The sequence below is a fragment of the Acipenser ruthenus genome, chromosome 2 (genome assembly GCF_902713425.1).
Source record: "Acipenser ruthenus chromosome 2, fAciRut3.2 maternal haplotype, whole genome shotgun sequence".
NCBI classification, from domain to species: domain Eukaryota; kingdom Metazoa; phylum Chordata; class Actinopteri; order Acipenseriformes; family Acipenseridae; genus Acipenser; species Acipenser ruthenus.
The window spans coordinates 3,039,068-3,054,303 of NC_081190.1; the positions used below are offsets into that span (position 1 = coordinate 3,039,068).

Consider the following 15,236-nt stretch of genomic DNA (forward strand, 5'->3'; position numbering starts at 1 on the left):
AGGCAGGATCGTCCTCTTGCTAGAAAGGGGACTAGACCTCGAAGTCTGTTTCAAGGATTGTAAAAACCACGACTAGCAGGAGGACTCACCAGATCGCTAACAAGTGGAATTGGCTTCTTCTTGCGCAGGTCTGGCATGCTGTCAATGCCAAAGAGGCCTCCGCCCTGCCTGCAAAGCAAAAGAAGCAGTGAGAGGGGGAGAACAGGAGGGAAGACCCTTATACAATATTACAAAAAAAAATGCAAGAGTGTAATAAAGAAGCAGGGAGAGGAGGAGAACAGGAGGGAAGACCCTTATACAATATTACAAAAAAAATGGAAGAGTGTAATTAAGAAGCAGTGAGAGGGGGAGAACAGGAGGGAAGACCCTTATACAATATTACAAAAAAAATAATACAAGAGTGTAATAAAGAAGCAGGGAGAGGGGGAGAACAGGAGGGAAGACCCTTATACAATATTACAAAAAAAATGGAACAGTGTAATAAAGAAGCAGGGAGAGGGGGAGAACAGGAGGGCAGACCCTTATACAATATTACAAAAAAAATAATGCAAGAGTGTAATAAAGAAGCAGGGAGAGGGGGAGAACAGGAGGGCAGACCCTTATACAATATTACAAAAAAAAGTGTAATAAAGCACAGTGACAGCATGGTAAACAATGTAAACCTAGGTCAAGCCATGGTCAACTATGAGAAATGCTAATAACCATGGGAAAACTGAAAACATACTGCACAAATTTATCACAGTAAACTTTTATAAGGCTGAATTTTACAGTTTTATACTGTTATCATTGTGTTCCCCTCTTTCACAGTGCGGCTGCTTATAAAAAGTACTGCTATATAATATTGCTCTTAGGAACACGGCTACTAAACGTCAAAAACCTGGAAACAAACTCAATGTGGTTCACTTTGCTTCTTCTACAAAAACTTCCATAAATCGAAGGTCATACTCCACAAACACCCGAATAGTGAATAGAGAAGTATCATCTGTTTTCTTCCACAACACCAGAATCTGACTCAGGCAGGTGGTGCTTTAGGCTAGTGATATGTAAAATAAGTAATGAGAGTTAGTAATGTTGCTGTTGAGGCTGCTTTCTCAAAACCCCGAGAGTCTTGTCCTCTGCAGCCGGCAAAGCAGGGCACAGAATACTAAAATGATGCTTTGCGTCTGTCCGTCTGTCCTTCACACTCCATACCTCACAAACAAAGTAGGTTATGGCTGTCATTGACAAACAGGTAGACCAAGGCATATACAAAGATTGTGCATGCAGAATACCAAGCCAATTCTCTGTTTGAGACGTAGCGAGTAGAAGCGATGGTCCAATTTGGATAAAAAGTAACAATTAAAACAGATAGTACTTGCATGGTAATGTGCACGGTCTTCATGTTGGGTAACACAATGTTGTTCACAAGCCCATTTCCATGTAATTCTACAGAGTGTACCTTGTAAGAGCAGGAATCCTACACAGTTATTACGTGCGTCTCATATAGAATTACTTGTGTACCTCTACCTGCAATCTAAAATGCTGCTGAATAAAACCTAATAAATCCAAATGGCTTGAAATGAAAAATAAAAATAAAATAGAAAACTGACAATGTGCCTGCAGCTTAATGGGGTATTTTCTCCAGTTATATCAACAATGAGAATGAGGAAAAGAAGAACAAGGATACAGAAAAGAAGGAGAAGAGGAAGAAGAAGAGGAGGAAGTTCAGAACTCACCCTCCTTTACTCCAGGAAGGATTTGAAGGATCCCCATCATCTCGACCCTGCAGATTTTAAAATGGATGAACAACAAGTAAGGCTAAAATGTAACAATAGCATTTAAAAAGTATGACATATGAGTATTGTGTAAAAAATATATCATACAGAACTTTAAATATATATATTTTTTTTTAAAACACCAAAGGAAAGAAAAAACAAAAGATAGACATAATGTAACACATGCAGCTGCTAACTCCTGTTTCCAAATACAACACAGGCCTCTGGGATACCATGGTGACAGTCATCAAAAAACAAAAAACAAACAAATGAACAGACATCTGGCATTTCAACCCAGACTGTGAAAGAGTCGACTCAGTTTACAGTAAAGGACTACACATTAACAAGAAGCAGCACTGCAGCACTTATGTGAATCTGCTTTTGGAAAGTCCAGCCGTTTGTTCTGTTGAGATTCCACTGAGAATTCAACTGAGGCGCCAGCATCTACGTTAATCAATTACTCTGTGCTTTTCAGAGGACTAGAGCATTCAGACAATATTTAGAATACAGGAGATATGACAATTGGCGTACGCTATAAACCACAGCATAAAGAAAACATAAAAGCCACAAACATTAAAATAAAACATCCATAAAAACTTTAACCCTGGCAAAAAAAAGAATAGAATTAAAAACCTAACCCCCACCCCAAAACGACTGTACTCTATTAGTCACATTTCAACATTCAGCTAAAGCAGGAAAGCTACAGCAAGAAAATACCCAATAAGGTATTCAGAATAGAAAATTACTATTGTTATAATTAAAAATGAACATAAAAGGGCACCCGGTAAAAAGCAATCTGACTTGAAAAGATAAAGGAGGACAGCAGTATCCTTTCCTGGCACTTTGTTTCAAACAAAGGTTGATGCGCGGAAGGGAAATGGCACGCCAGACGAGCGTCACTCGTGAAGACATGGCTGACACATGTATGAAGACTGGGGCGCTCTGCCCTTTCCCTCACGACAGGCTCTTTTGTTGGAACAGCCCCTTGGGTGACCCAGACAGGGCACATACAGCCCAAACTGCATATCATTACTGCCATCTCTCTGCGCTGCACTGAGAGACACCCTCCACCCATCAACAGCAGCATACCACCCTCGCTCCAGTGCTTTCAATGAATATAGTACTATACGATTCTCCCTTTGCATCTTCCACTTTCACATAGACACCCTTAGCCCTGGATCCTATTGACCAAAGCAAGAAGCAGATAAAGACTTACAAAACAACCACATCTAGGTGATACTGGACACACAAAACACAAGCAAAACAAAACTACACGAAGCAGGTAGTGCATTAAAAGTACTGTAACTCTGAATTGCTCTTTCTACACATGTCTCAGTAGGTCCCTTTGTGTATCACAGTTCTGGACGGTGGATCAAGGTTCTAATAGTGCACGTGCATCGCTTTAGTGTATTTCTGTCTGTAAATCGCTCATGTCAGTTGAATAGACTTCAATGTCTAAGTAGTAATATTAGTGGCAGTATTGCAACTTTTAAGAGCACATTTACATCTTGTTGGTTAACTATGTGATATAAATACAAAGTGTTAAAACAATAGAAGCATACTTCTTATGGTTCCGTTGTCCTCCGTCCTTCAGTTTTCACAAAGAATAACAGAAAATGATACCGACACACATGCTTTAAAACCAGATGCAAGAGGAGGAGGAGGCGGCATCGGACAACATAACATACAAGACAGCGGACCTTTTTAATTTAGTAAATGTTTTAGTTTCCCCATCTTGTTTTTTTTCCTGAACTAAAAAAGGTTTGATGAAAAAGACACTTTAGTTTTTATTTATTTTAAATGAAGTGTTTAAGAGTGAACAGGCTTCACAGCTGGATTAAAAGCAGGCAATGGAAGCACATACACAATCAGACACACAAGCCAGGCTTCAAGCAACAATACTCGGAGAGACACTTTAGAAAAGAAGACTTGGTTGTGACCTGATCATCTTCTCTACTGCCTTCTGAAAGAGAAAAACATATTAACAAAGAAACGAAGACATGAAGGAAAGAAGTGACCAGATGCGCTAAACTGCACGATCCTACAGTTCAGCAGAGATGCTGCTGCTCCTGCTGCTGGGGGTGGCACACCCCAATAATTGACATGCTGCATCTCAGCAGGGGTTTTGCTCCTTTGTTTTCTGGTAAATGGCTTTAGCGGACTGGCAGTCATTCTGTTTTTGTCTTGTGCTTCAGCACATTGAGATTTCTTCATATAACGCCGTATTCATTAATGCGGAACCGCTTTTGTTATGTATTTATTTTATAGCTATGTATAACCACACCCCAATGCCATCTTCAGCTGTACCCAAACTACAGGTCTAAAGCATTTTAGGTAGCACTTTAGGTTATGGGGCAGCATACATAATTGTGTAATAACAGTGTAATAACAGTAACTCAAGCATGGAGATTGTCATGTGGTTACCATGTACTTACATCAGGTAACGACATGTTCTGGCCATTTGAAAGTAATTAGTTACTGTGAACAAACATTTGCCACTGGTAATTCAGTAATTACAAAGCAATTACAGCACACTCTCGCTATAACAAACCTGTTGGGGTTCAAGCCTTTTGTTCATTATATCGAGGGGTTTGTTACAGCGAAAGGACAATCAAAATGAATGATACACTGTTGGAGTAAGTTAATGAGATGAGATTGAGAATAAAAGTAGAATTACATGTACCCGTTCATCTCATGTATGCAGGATTCTGCCTTTGCTTTATCCTGTTCGTTAAATAATTAAAACACAGTATAAAAAGCAAAAATCCCGAATTGAAGCTGAACTTTTATTCAAAACCAATCTGACATGAAATGTTTCAAAGTGCATCAAATCTTAATCCAACATGCAAGAATCCCAAACTGGGCTTTTATTCCAAATCAGTTTTGTTGTTGTTTTTTCTTTAATCAGTTTTGTTTTGCCGCATGGTTGCAGAACAAGCCAAAAAACAGAGTGCTTTTTATCAACCTATATTCACGACAGAGACATGCCTGCGTTACTCCGTTTTTCAAACGATCAACACAGTTTCCAGCTTTGTTGCATCATGAAAGGCTTTTCATTTCAGAGGCACAGTTACACTGCGCACGCTTTTTATTAAGACAAAAAGAGTTGACTTCACTGCGGAGGTGGCATCCTGTGCGTACAGACCGGGATGTTGACACTGTGTGCTTATATTATCTTGTTTTGTTTTTTTTTTTATTTGGGGTCCAGGTTCGTTATAGCCGAAGGTTTGTTATAATGAAGGGCGTTATATCGAGGGAGTACTGTATATGGCAATTCATGTCTTGTTATGTAAAAAGCTAAACCCATTATTTTTTTTTTTAATAAACTCAATTACCTTGATGTGCCTTCATCCGAATTCATAAAAAGGTCCAATCAATATAATGCAGTACAGCTTTTCTTTTATCTTTACTGCAGTACAAGAAAGCCATTGTTAAAATGTGAACTTTCCGCAGGCAATTAAGTTATGTGGCTGTATGGCAATAGGACTGCATTTAGCTTGTTCATAAAATGTAATTGACTCCTCTGTACCCAGTTTCATTTTGGAATTATTGCAAAAGCTAAATGGAAAGAAATCTAATTTGATTATATACTTATTTTTCAAATTTCAAAATGTGAAATGTCAGCATGTTCTCTGTATTCTTTGCTCTGGTTGCATTAGCAAAGGAGATGTATTTTAATGCCAGTAAGTTAATGGGCATCATTGCTTTTTCATGGCAGGAGGCACAACTCAATACATCATCACAGTTTATTTTTCAATTTCAATGATGAAAACATGAAACTTGCAGCAGAGTAAGTGCATTATAAAACGTATCTGTTGGCTCACTGCTCTCACAAACTCACTGATCTGAAGAAAAGGCTGTTCGACACCCCTGAAGGAGGCAACAAAAAGAACACCAGTGTCATAGTGCATCACCCCAAGCCACGGTCACTGACAGCATCTACTAGTGAACAGCACAGCATTGTACAGTGCACTACAGTTTGTTGTTGCACTTCAAAACATTGCAAACTGTTTCTCCCAAAAAGAAAGTCACGGCAAACTGTTTGGGGAACTTTGTACCAGTTACCAGTTCATAAAACTAACCTAAATGTCGCAGTAACTTTCATAACCTGTCTGAATCAGCTTTTTTTTTTTTTTTTTTAGGTCTGGCCTTAATATTATAAAACTGGCAACAATCAGATAGCAGCATTAACAGTTTTATTTGCCATTCATAAAACAAAAAAGAATCTGATGCCATTGGGCAGGTACTGTATGAATTAACACCATATCATAACCGGCCCTTTGCAAGAGTCCACATACAGGGCAGTGTTTATGGCACAAAAAAGACAGATGATACTGTATACAGTGCTATACTAGCCTCCACCCTGTAGAACTTGAAAATTACTTTATAATGCCCAAACCTTCTGTATAGAGCAGTAGCACTAGTTACTACTGGATAAAGAGGGGGTAATATTCCCTGTATTGACTTAAATCCTGGTAAACATCCCATCCCTATAATTCACTTACTAGACAGCCATGCAATGTATGGGATGTGCATGCAGCAAGAACAATACCTGCATTGAACTCTTCCTCGGAGCAGGTATACGTGTATCCTGCTATATCCCTCAGCATCTTCCTGTGGATCTGTCTCTTCTCCTTCAGGACGCTCTGGAAGTTGTTGAGGCACTTGTTCAGGTAGACAGTGTCCTGGCGCAAGTATTCCACCTTCTCGGTACTGAGCTTGCGGGCACATTCTGAATTTGAGGACTCCTCCTCCTGGGGTAATTCCACAGCCGCGGGATACTCCTGGACGGTCTGTTCAGAACAGGATTCGGCAGTGGTGCAGTGGGAGAGGGGGGTTTGGGGTGAATCGTGGAGGTCTGAAGGTGTGTTGATGGAAAGCAGGTTCTCTTGAGTCTCAAGCTTAGGGAGATCAGTGTCCGGGGAAGAGGTGTTGTTATACGGTTCCTCTTGAGGCACCTCAAGGAAGGAAGTTGAGATGGCCTCATTCTGGTGGCCATTTCCCATCCAAGGTTTCTCAACTAGGCAATTGTCTGGACTAATGAGGAAAGCACCATCTCCATTGTGTTCATTCAGGTGGGAAAGGCTGGTTCCCTCTCGTTTTTTAAAAGCCCCTGTTAAAGCTGCCTTAAAGTTTTGGACAGCTTTCCCAATCCTCTTCACATTGAATCCCATGTTGAGGAGCTCAGTGCTCTCAGGTTCCAGACTGGGGAGCGGGAGAACTCCCTCAGTCCGCTGACAGCGACCTGCATGGTTCAGGAGGTAAGAGATCTCCTCAAGTCCTGTGGGCCAATCTTCTACATTCCCTGCTCTTCCATCTTCCAATATCCCCGGTCCAGCAGAATAGTCTGACGAGTGGCCTTCTTGATAATAGTCAGCGCAGTCAGTGTTCGAATTGTGGCTAAGGCTAACAGAGGGCACACTTTCCATGTCACCTTTGTAACCCTCTGCGAGGTGATAATCAACACCCATGGAGAATGGGCCTTCCATTGTACATTCATTGCCAAGGTTGGAGTTCCCTGCTTGTCCACTGGGCATGTCTGGATCATGCCCACAAGCTCTCCAATCACCGGACAAGCTTGGGGAAAGAGAGCGAGAATGAGAGGGGTACTGATGGCCAAACAATAAGGACAAGTGCTCAGAGCTACTCCCTGAAGACTGAGCTGGGGTGCTGCTAGTTCCCCCCCTGCCATCCCAGCATTTGTATGGCTCACTAAGGTGTTCTTTGGCTTCTAAGTCATTCTGGCAAAAGTAGCCTACCTCCTCACTCCATCCAGCTTCACCATGAAAGCTCCTACTGTGCCTGAAGCCCAGGTCAGCCCAGCGGTTGGTCTCCGATTCGTGGCCGGCATCCTGGTTGGAATTAAAAATGTTGCATTCTTCCAAATCAAATTCATCTGACTTGAAGCTCCGGCCTGAAGACAGAGAGCTTGTGCTTGGATAGTCCTGCCCGTCCTGCCGCGCTAGAGAGCCGTAAAGCCGGCATGCTGAAGCGGGGGGCAAGTCTGAGCTGTGGTCAGAATTGTCCTGGCACTCATCTGCCTCATGCGTCATAGTATCGGGGAGGGCACCTGCTTGGCAGGTAGGTTCAAGTCTTAAAGGGTGGTTATTTCCCCTTTCTACAGCCTGGCCCTCCTTGTCCCAGCAGTGATACTCTGACAAAAGGCTGCATATCAGCTCTTCTGGCGCTGCTTCTGCTTTCTCTCTTGTGCAGCCACTGTTGTCGTTGGGTCTTGGGGTGAGAGCGGGTCCAGTCCCCGACCGTAAGCCCTCAATTTCGCTCAGGACAGAGTCCACACAGCAGGAGACCTCCTCTACTGAACCCCGGACAGACGTCAGATACTGCCGGAGGTCCGAGAGTTCCGCTTGGATCCGATTAATCCCCCTGAGCTCTTTCAGGATGTGCTCAATGATGTCGCTTGTCTCTTCCTCCTCCTCCTCTTCCTCCTCCCCCCCTTTCAAAATCGATTGCTGTGGAAAGACAAGTGTCTCGGCATCGCTGGTGGGGCTCATACCATCTCCTGAAATGCTATCCCTAAGCCCTTCTTCCGTAAGACAATCAGATTGAATTGCTTCAGTTGTAACTGGCTCCAGTTTTGGACCATTGGCTTGCACGGTGCAAGGGATTTTGATGTTACCTTCTTGATTCAGTTCCACCTCCCCCACGCATGCAACACTTGGGTTTAAAGCATAGCCTTGGCCATTGGGCAGCCGGAGGACTGAAACATCGGTGCTGGAAGAGTCCCTCTTGATGCCGCAGACAAACATGTCTGTTTCGATCTCCACAGACGAGAGGCTGTAATCCTGGTCTGACGGCTCCCCAGACCCTTGGAGGAACTTCTGGAGTTTGTTCCTCAGAGCCAAAGTAACTTTCGGACGTGGAGACCTCTTTTTGCCCAAGGACGTCTTCTTCTTGGACCTTTTGTGTGGGGTAATGTCAGCCGCATCTGGGCTTTTGAATGTGCTTCTCGAGAACATGACTGTAGCGGGTCCCTTTCTGTTGTTACGCTCAGGTGGCTAACCAAGCCTTTGGTCTTGTGCCTAGATTTGCAAGGTTTGCCATTTCAGCTTTAGTCACAGGGCAGTGTTTCTCCACCCAGTAAGTGCTACACAGTGCACTCTGAGGCTGGTAGGAAAAAAAAAAAATTGACAAACAATCCAAGACCAGTTAAGGAAATTAAGGACAAATACATCAACTTAAAACAGGTTCATTATCAGTGGTTAATGCTTTAGCAATACATAACTCAAGAGACTTTCTAGCTGGTTTTGATTTTTTGGTTCTGTGATTTCATATGGGTTTTGTATTGGATCATTTTTTTCTTCTTTCCCCCATCAAAAGACACTAAGAATCAGTAGTGACAATTCAATAAGATAATTTGTATGGAAAGCCTTATGGAAACCTCTGGAAAGAAACATTATGGAAAGGACCTGGGGAAGTCGACGATGCAGGGTGTATCACGGGTGGGTCACTCTGCAATATCTCTCTTGCTTTAGAGGTGTTTTTTGATTTGGGGTTTGAAAAAACTGCAACAACAATCAGTTGTGTTTTAGTGCAAGCAAAGTTTAACGAGCACAAAAACTATTCAGTTACAGGTTGCAGCCTTGTTTTATTTTGGTTACTGATATATTTTTTATGTCTCTGATCGGTATAGCTCTTTTAGCCAAAAGCGTCTGGTCTGAAGAATTGGACTACTAAAGTAAATGTGCTCAGTTTATACCTACAGCCTGTCTTGAAGTTACTTGAACTCCCTTGGCACTACCCTATACTGATGACCTATTACTGCGTGGCAGTCAATACCAGTGATAAAGCATTGTTACAGCAAGAGAATGACCACAAAGACCTACACGACCACTGAATTCCTCCACTGAATATCCACTTGTGAAATGATAAAAAGCACTAAGAGTTCAATAGAAAACCTGTGCTACTGAATCCTGAAGTTATAGTTTACCTAGAAGGTATAATTCCAGAGGCCATTAGTACCTATGATGAATCTGAAGCACAAACAAGAGGTTGTATACTTTTTCCAAGGTAAACTGGCACGTGACAAACTGAGATTTCCAAAGAAATGTCGCAGTAATGATTCCTAAAAAACTTTCTGTTGTCTGGTAATCCTTACAGTGTGGGTAGGAATCGTTAGGTTTTACCTGAATACCCCGAAAAACATTTCATTAAACAAGATTTACATTTCCAAACAGTCTACTCCCTATTTAAAAGACACCCCTAGAATTAAGCTGTCAAAAAGCACATGACAACTTAATTTGGCATCATTATATAAATTGCAGAACAATTCACAAGGCAACCAGTAATCTATTTATCAAAGAGGATCATCAACTGCTTGCAATGTTGCAGTGTGTCAACATCAAGGCCCACTGCACAGTATCTGTAGCACATGGCAAGCAATTAGATGAGATCCCACTGTCTTCAGGATTCAACTTGATTACGAGGGTCTGTAAATATAAATATTTGCCAACAGCACATTTTTTATATACACAAACATATATACATCCAGAGTACTGGTATACATCTGTCAATTAGCATGCTCTTCGTGCTCACTAGGGCATGTACAGGACTCCAGCACTACCTCCATTAGTACCTCCTGTGAGACTGTCTGCACAGATCCAGATGGCTGGCTCAGGGGAACGCGGTGTCTATTTTGAGTAAAGCCTCTTTCACATGCATGCAGCCCCTCAAGGGGACACTCAAACCTGGTGCTTGGTTTCCAGCACACTGAACCAGTGTCAACATCTAGCATGAGAGAGTGCAGGTAAAGAGCTATTGTGTCTCCGTGGTTTAATTCAAGACCAGTTCATTCAGCATTGAAGGAGTGAATAACTGTTTTACACAACATTACAGGTGATAGATAAAGTACCTTGCTTCCTGTGGCCAGTTATGCCAGGGAGGCCCGAGTATGTCCTGCATTGACACTTTGTACCTTGACCCTGCTGCATGTCCAGCTGTGAAGACGCTGCATACCTCATGGAAACCCTGTGTCCGATTACCTTCCACACACTAAGAGAAGAACTCTGTAGCTGATAATACAATACTCCAGCAATTATCGTAAGGCATGTTTAAAAAGAATGAACTTTTATTATATCACATATTACAGGGATTTCAGTGATGTAGGACTAAAGGACTTGTATGAAAGATGAAACACTATAACATTAACACAGCAGCGGTGGCCAAACATTTGTTTCTTGAACACTTTTTCTGCAACTATGTTTTGTTTTTGTTCTTTTTGAAAACTAGCAATACTTTGGGATTATTTGCATTTTTAACTATCGATATATCATTTGTTAGTTTTAAGTAGGGGTGAGTCTGAATATTCGAGTATTCTAAATAAAATTACTACTCGAATGCTTTGATCAAGTTTCGAATACTCGTTCATTTCTAAAACAAATGGAAGAATGCCCTAACTACACACAAAAAAACTTGGCACTATTTTTGAGAGAGGAGGAAGTTAAAAGTGATCAGCCACTACAATGGTCCCCTCACTGATAACTGACAGGAGACGGGTTCTTCCTTACCTAGCTCTGCTATTGGCTAAGGGAGTACATGAGCAGTGAAAATGGCATCTTTTAAAAAAATTAAAAAAAAAAAATGCTTGGAAATATTTTGAAAAAAAGTTAAACTAGACCACCGTGCAATGTAATCTCTGAAGTATTTTGTCTTGTAAATCAATTACTTAAATGCTCAATCATCTGAAATGCAAGCACCCATCTGCTACTCTGGAAGAAAATACAGAATGTGGCAAAAAAAACAAACAAGCATTGCATCTTTTACTGTGCGCAGTGGAGGGGGTGTGAGGCGTCTCAGCTGAAACAAGCAAGCATTGCATCTTTTACTGTGCGCAGTGGAGGGGATGTGAGGCGTCTCAGCTGAAACAAACAAGCATTGCATCTTTTACTGTGCGCAGTGGAGGGGGTGTGAGGCGTCTCAGCTGAAACAAACAAGCATTGCATCTTTTACTGTGCGCAGTGGAGGGGATGTGAGGCGTCTCAGCTGAAACAAACAAGCATTGCATCTTTTACTGTGCGCAGTGGAGGGGGTGTGAGGCGTCTCAGCTGAAACAAGCAAGCACTGCATCATTTACTGTGCGCAGTGGAGGGGGTGTGAGGCGTCTCGACTGAAACAAACAAGCACTGCATCTTTTACTGTGCGCAGTGGAGGGGATGTGAGGCGTCTCAGCTGAAACAAACAAGCATTGCATCTTTTACTGTGCGCAGTGGAGGGGATGCGAGGCGTCTCGACTGAAACAAACAAGCACTGCATCTTTTACTGTGCGCAGTGGAGGGGATGTGAGGCGTCTCAGCTGAAACAAACAAGCATTGCATCTTTTACTGTGCGCAGTGGAGGGGGTGTGAGGCGTCTCAGCTGAAACAAACAAGCACTGCATCTTTTACTGTGCGCAGTGGAGGGGGTGTGAGGCGTCCCAGCTGAAACAAACAAGCATTGCATCTTTTACTGTGCGCAGTGGAGGGGATGCGAGGCGTCTCAGCTGAAACAAGCAAGCATTGCATCTTTTACTGTGCGCAGTGGAGGGGATGCGAGGCGTCTCAGCTGAAACAAGCAAGCATTGCATCTTTTACTGTGCGCAGTGGAGGGGGTGTGAGGCGTCTCAGCTGAAACAAGCAAGCATTGCATCTTTTACTGTGCGCAGTGGAGGGGGTGTGAGGCGTCTCAGCTGAAACAAACAAGCATTGCATCTTTTACTGTGCGCAGTGGAGGGGATGTGAGGCGTCTCAGCTGAAACAAACAAGCATTGCATCTTTTACTGTGCGCAGTGGAGGGGGTGTGAGGCGTCTCAGCTGAAACAAGCAAGCATTGCATCTTTTACTGTGCGCAGTGGAGGGGATGTGAGGCGTCTCGACTGAAACAAACAAGCATTGCATCTTTTACTGTGCGCAGTGGAGGGGGTGTGAGGCGTCTCAGCTGAAACAAACAAGCATTGCATCTTTTACTGTGCGCAGTGGAGGGGGTGCGAGGCGTCTCAGCTGAAACAAGCAAGCATTGCATCTTTTACTGTGCGCAGTGGAGGGGATGTGAGGCGTCTCAGCTGAAACAAGCAAGCATTGCATCTTTTACTGTGCGCAGTGGAGGGGGCGTGAGGCGTCTCAGCTGAAACAAACAAGCATTGCATCTTTTACTGTGCGCAGTGGAGGGGATGTGAGGCGTCTCAGCTGAAACAAACAAGCATTGCATCTTTTACTGTGCGCAGTGGAGGGGGTGCGAGGCGTCTCAGCTGAAACAAACAAGCATTGCATCTTTTACTGTGCGCAGTGGAGGGGATGTGAGGCGTCTCAGCTGAAACAAACAAGCATTGCATCTTTTACTGTGCGCAGTGGAGGGGGTGTGAGGCGTCTCAGCTGAAACAAGCAAGCACTGCATCTTTTACTGTGCGCAGTGGAGGGGATGCGAGGCATCTCAGCTGAAACAAACAAGCATTGCATCTTTTACTGTGCGCAGTGGAGGGGGTGTGAGGCGTCTCAGCTGAAACAAGCAAGCATTGCATCTTTTACTGTGCGCAGTGGTCGATGATGTGATGTGTCTCGGGCTGAAAAAAAGGCGCTTTTTTTGTTAGAAGTGAACTTTAATTTGGATTTTGACGCTAGAAAAGCGAGGGCATCACTAGAGACACACAAGCATTTGGACTGTATTAAGAGACAGTGGGGAAGTCTGTTTTAATTATCTCCACAGCAGCAGATCTTAACATTGCTGTCCTCAATCCACAGTATTTATACTGTATTTGGAAAAGGTAGTAAGTGGATCAATAAAATCACCCCTGGGGGAAAACTGCAGCGTCAAAGAGTGACGATAATTAGATCATTAAAACAGACCCCATGGTGTACTGGGTATCTACCTTCCACACAAATACAGAACAGTGTACGAGGGCCAGAAACATCAACAGCACAAGGGCCATAAGTACCTTAATGGCAGCCATGGCAACCAAACCAGGGAAAAATAAAAACCACATCTAATCATTACACTGTGCTGTTCTACTCCCTGTCAACCACACAGGCTCAGCTTCTTCATACAGCACACAGACTCTATCTTCATTTGTTCTTTTTCTTGTTAAGTTCTCATTCCAAATTACGTTTAGACTAATTTAGAATGTAAAGCGCTGGGCTGCGGTGTGGAAGGTAGTGGTGTTGTGTAGCTCACTGGTTAGAGAAAGCGCTGGGCTGCGGTGTGGAAGGTAGTGGTGTTGTGTAGCTCACTGGTTAGAGAAAGCCCTGGGCTGCAGTGTGGAAGGTAGTGGTGTGAAGCTCACTGGTTAGAGAAAGTGCTGGGCTGCAGTGTGGAAGGTAGTGGTGTTGTGTAGCTCACTGGTTAGAGAAAGTGCTGGGCTGCAGTGTGGAAGGTAGTGGTGTTGTGTGGCTCACTGGTTAGAGAAAGTGCTGGGCTGCAGTGTGGAAGGTAGAGGGTCTAAAGCCCTGCTTACACTTACATTTTATACCGGTATCGCTGCAGAACAGTATTGCAACATCTGTTCACACTGGAGTTGTGACTGGCGTTGTACCAGTATAACAGTATCAATACGAAACACAGTCAAGAACAAGTTTCCTACCAGTACAGTTGCGATATGACTCGGAACAAATCAAGTGTGGACAGGTGGATCGGAATGACAACAGAATGGATGAGTCTGAGGCAAGCGCAGCAAACTTACACAAAAGATATTACCAAGATTCTGAACTCCGCCTGTACTTCCGGCATGCTTGTTTTATTACTGTAGAGGGTTTTATATTTAGAGATAATTTATAATTGTAAATGATCGAAGTGAAATTTGAATAAATGGTTAAAAACTAAAAAAAAAAAAACTGACAGCTAATACCAATAAATCCAAGTTTTATAATTGCACCCGTCTACTCTGTACTGTGTGAAACGCTCATCTCTGTTTTATAATTGCACCTGTCTACTCTGTACTGTGTGAAACGCTCATCTCTGTTTTATAATTGCACCCGTCTACTCTGTACTGTGTGAAACGCTCATCTCTGTTTTATAATTGCACCCGTCTACTCTGTACTGTGTGAAACGCTCATCTCTGTTTTATAATTGACCCCGTCTACTCTGTACTGTGTGAAACGCTCATCTCTGTTTTATAATTGCACCCGTCTACTCTGTACTGTGTGAAACGCTCATCTCTGTTTTATAATTGACCCCGTCTACTCTGTACTGTGTGAAACGCTCATCTCTGTTTTATAATTGCACCTGTCTACTCTGTACTGTGTGAAACGCTCATCTCTGTTTTATAATTGCACCCGTCTACTCTGTACTGTGTGAAACGCTCATCTCTGTTTTATAATTGCACCCGTCTACTCTGTACTGTGTGAAACGCTCATCTCTGTTTTATAATTGACCCCGTCTACTCTGTACTGTGTGAAACGCTCATCTCTGTTTTATAATTGCACCCGTCTACTCTGTACTGTGTGAAACGCTCATCTCTGTTTTATAATTGACCCCGTCTACTCTGTACTGTGTGAAACG

General features: G+C 42.9%; 1 protein-coding gene across 5 annotated transcripts in view; it reads right to left on the bottom strand.

Moving 5' to 3' along the window:
• Nucleotides 1-15,236, bottom strand: part of LOC117974004 (protein unc-13 homolog B-like) — a 209,773-nt gene that overhangs the window by 52,236 nt on the left and 142,301 nt on the right. For 3 of the 5 annotated variants that reach the window (XM_058986353.1, XM_058986356.1, XM_058986360.1), the window contains exons 12-13: nucleotides 1,716-1,762; nucleotides 90-168 (exon numbers count right to left, since the gene is read on the bottom strand). In XM_058986353.1, the coding sequence (XP_058842336.1) occupies nucleotides 90-168; nucleotides 1,716-1,762 (126 nt within the window). Of the gene's footprint in view, nucleotides 1-89; nucleotides 169-1,715; nucleotides 1,763-3,694; nucleotides 3,718-6,306; nucleotides 8,880-15,236 lie in introns of all 5 variants that reach the window. The other 2 variants (XM_058986346.1, XM_058986350.1) reach the window with 1 other exon arrangement.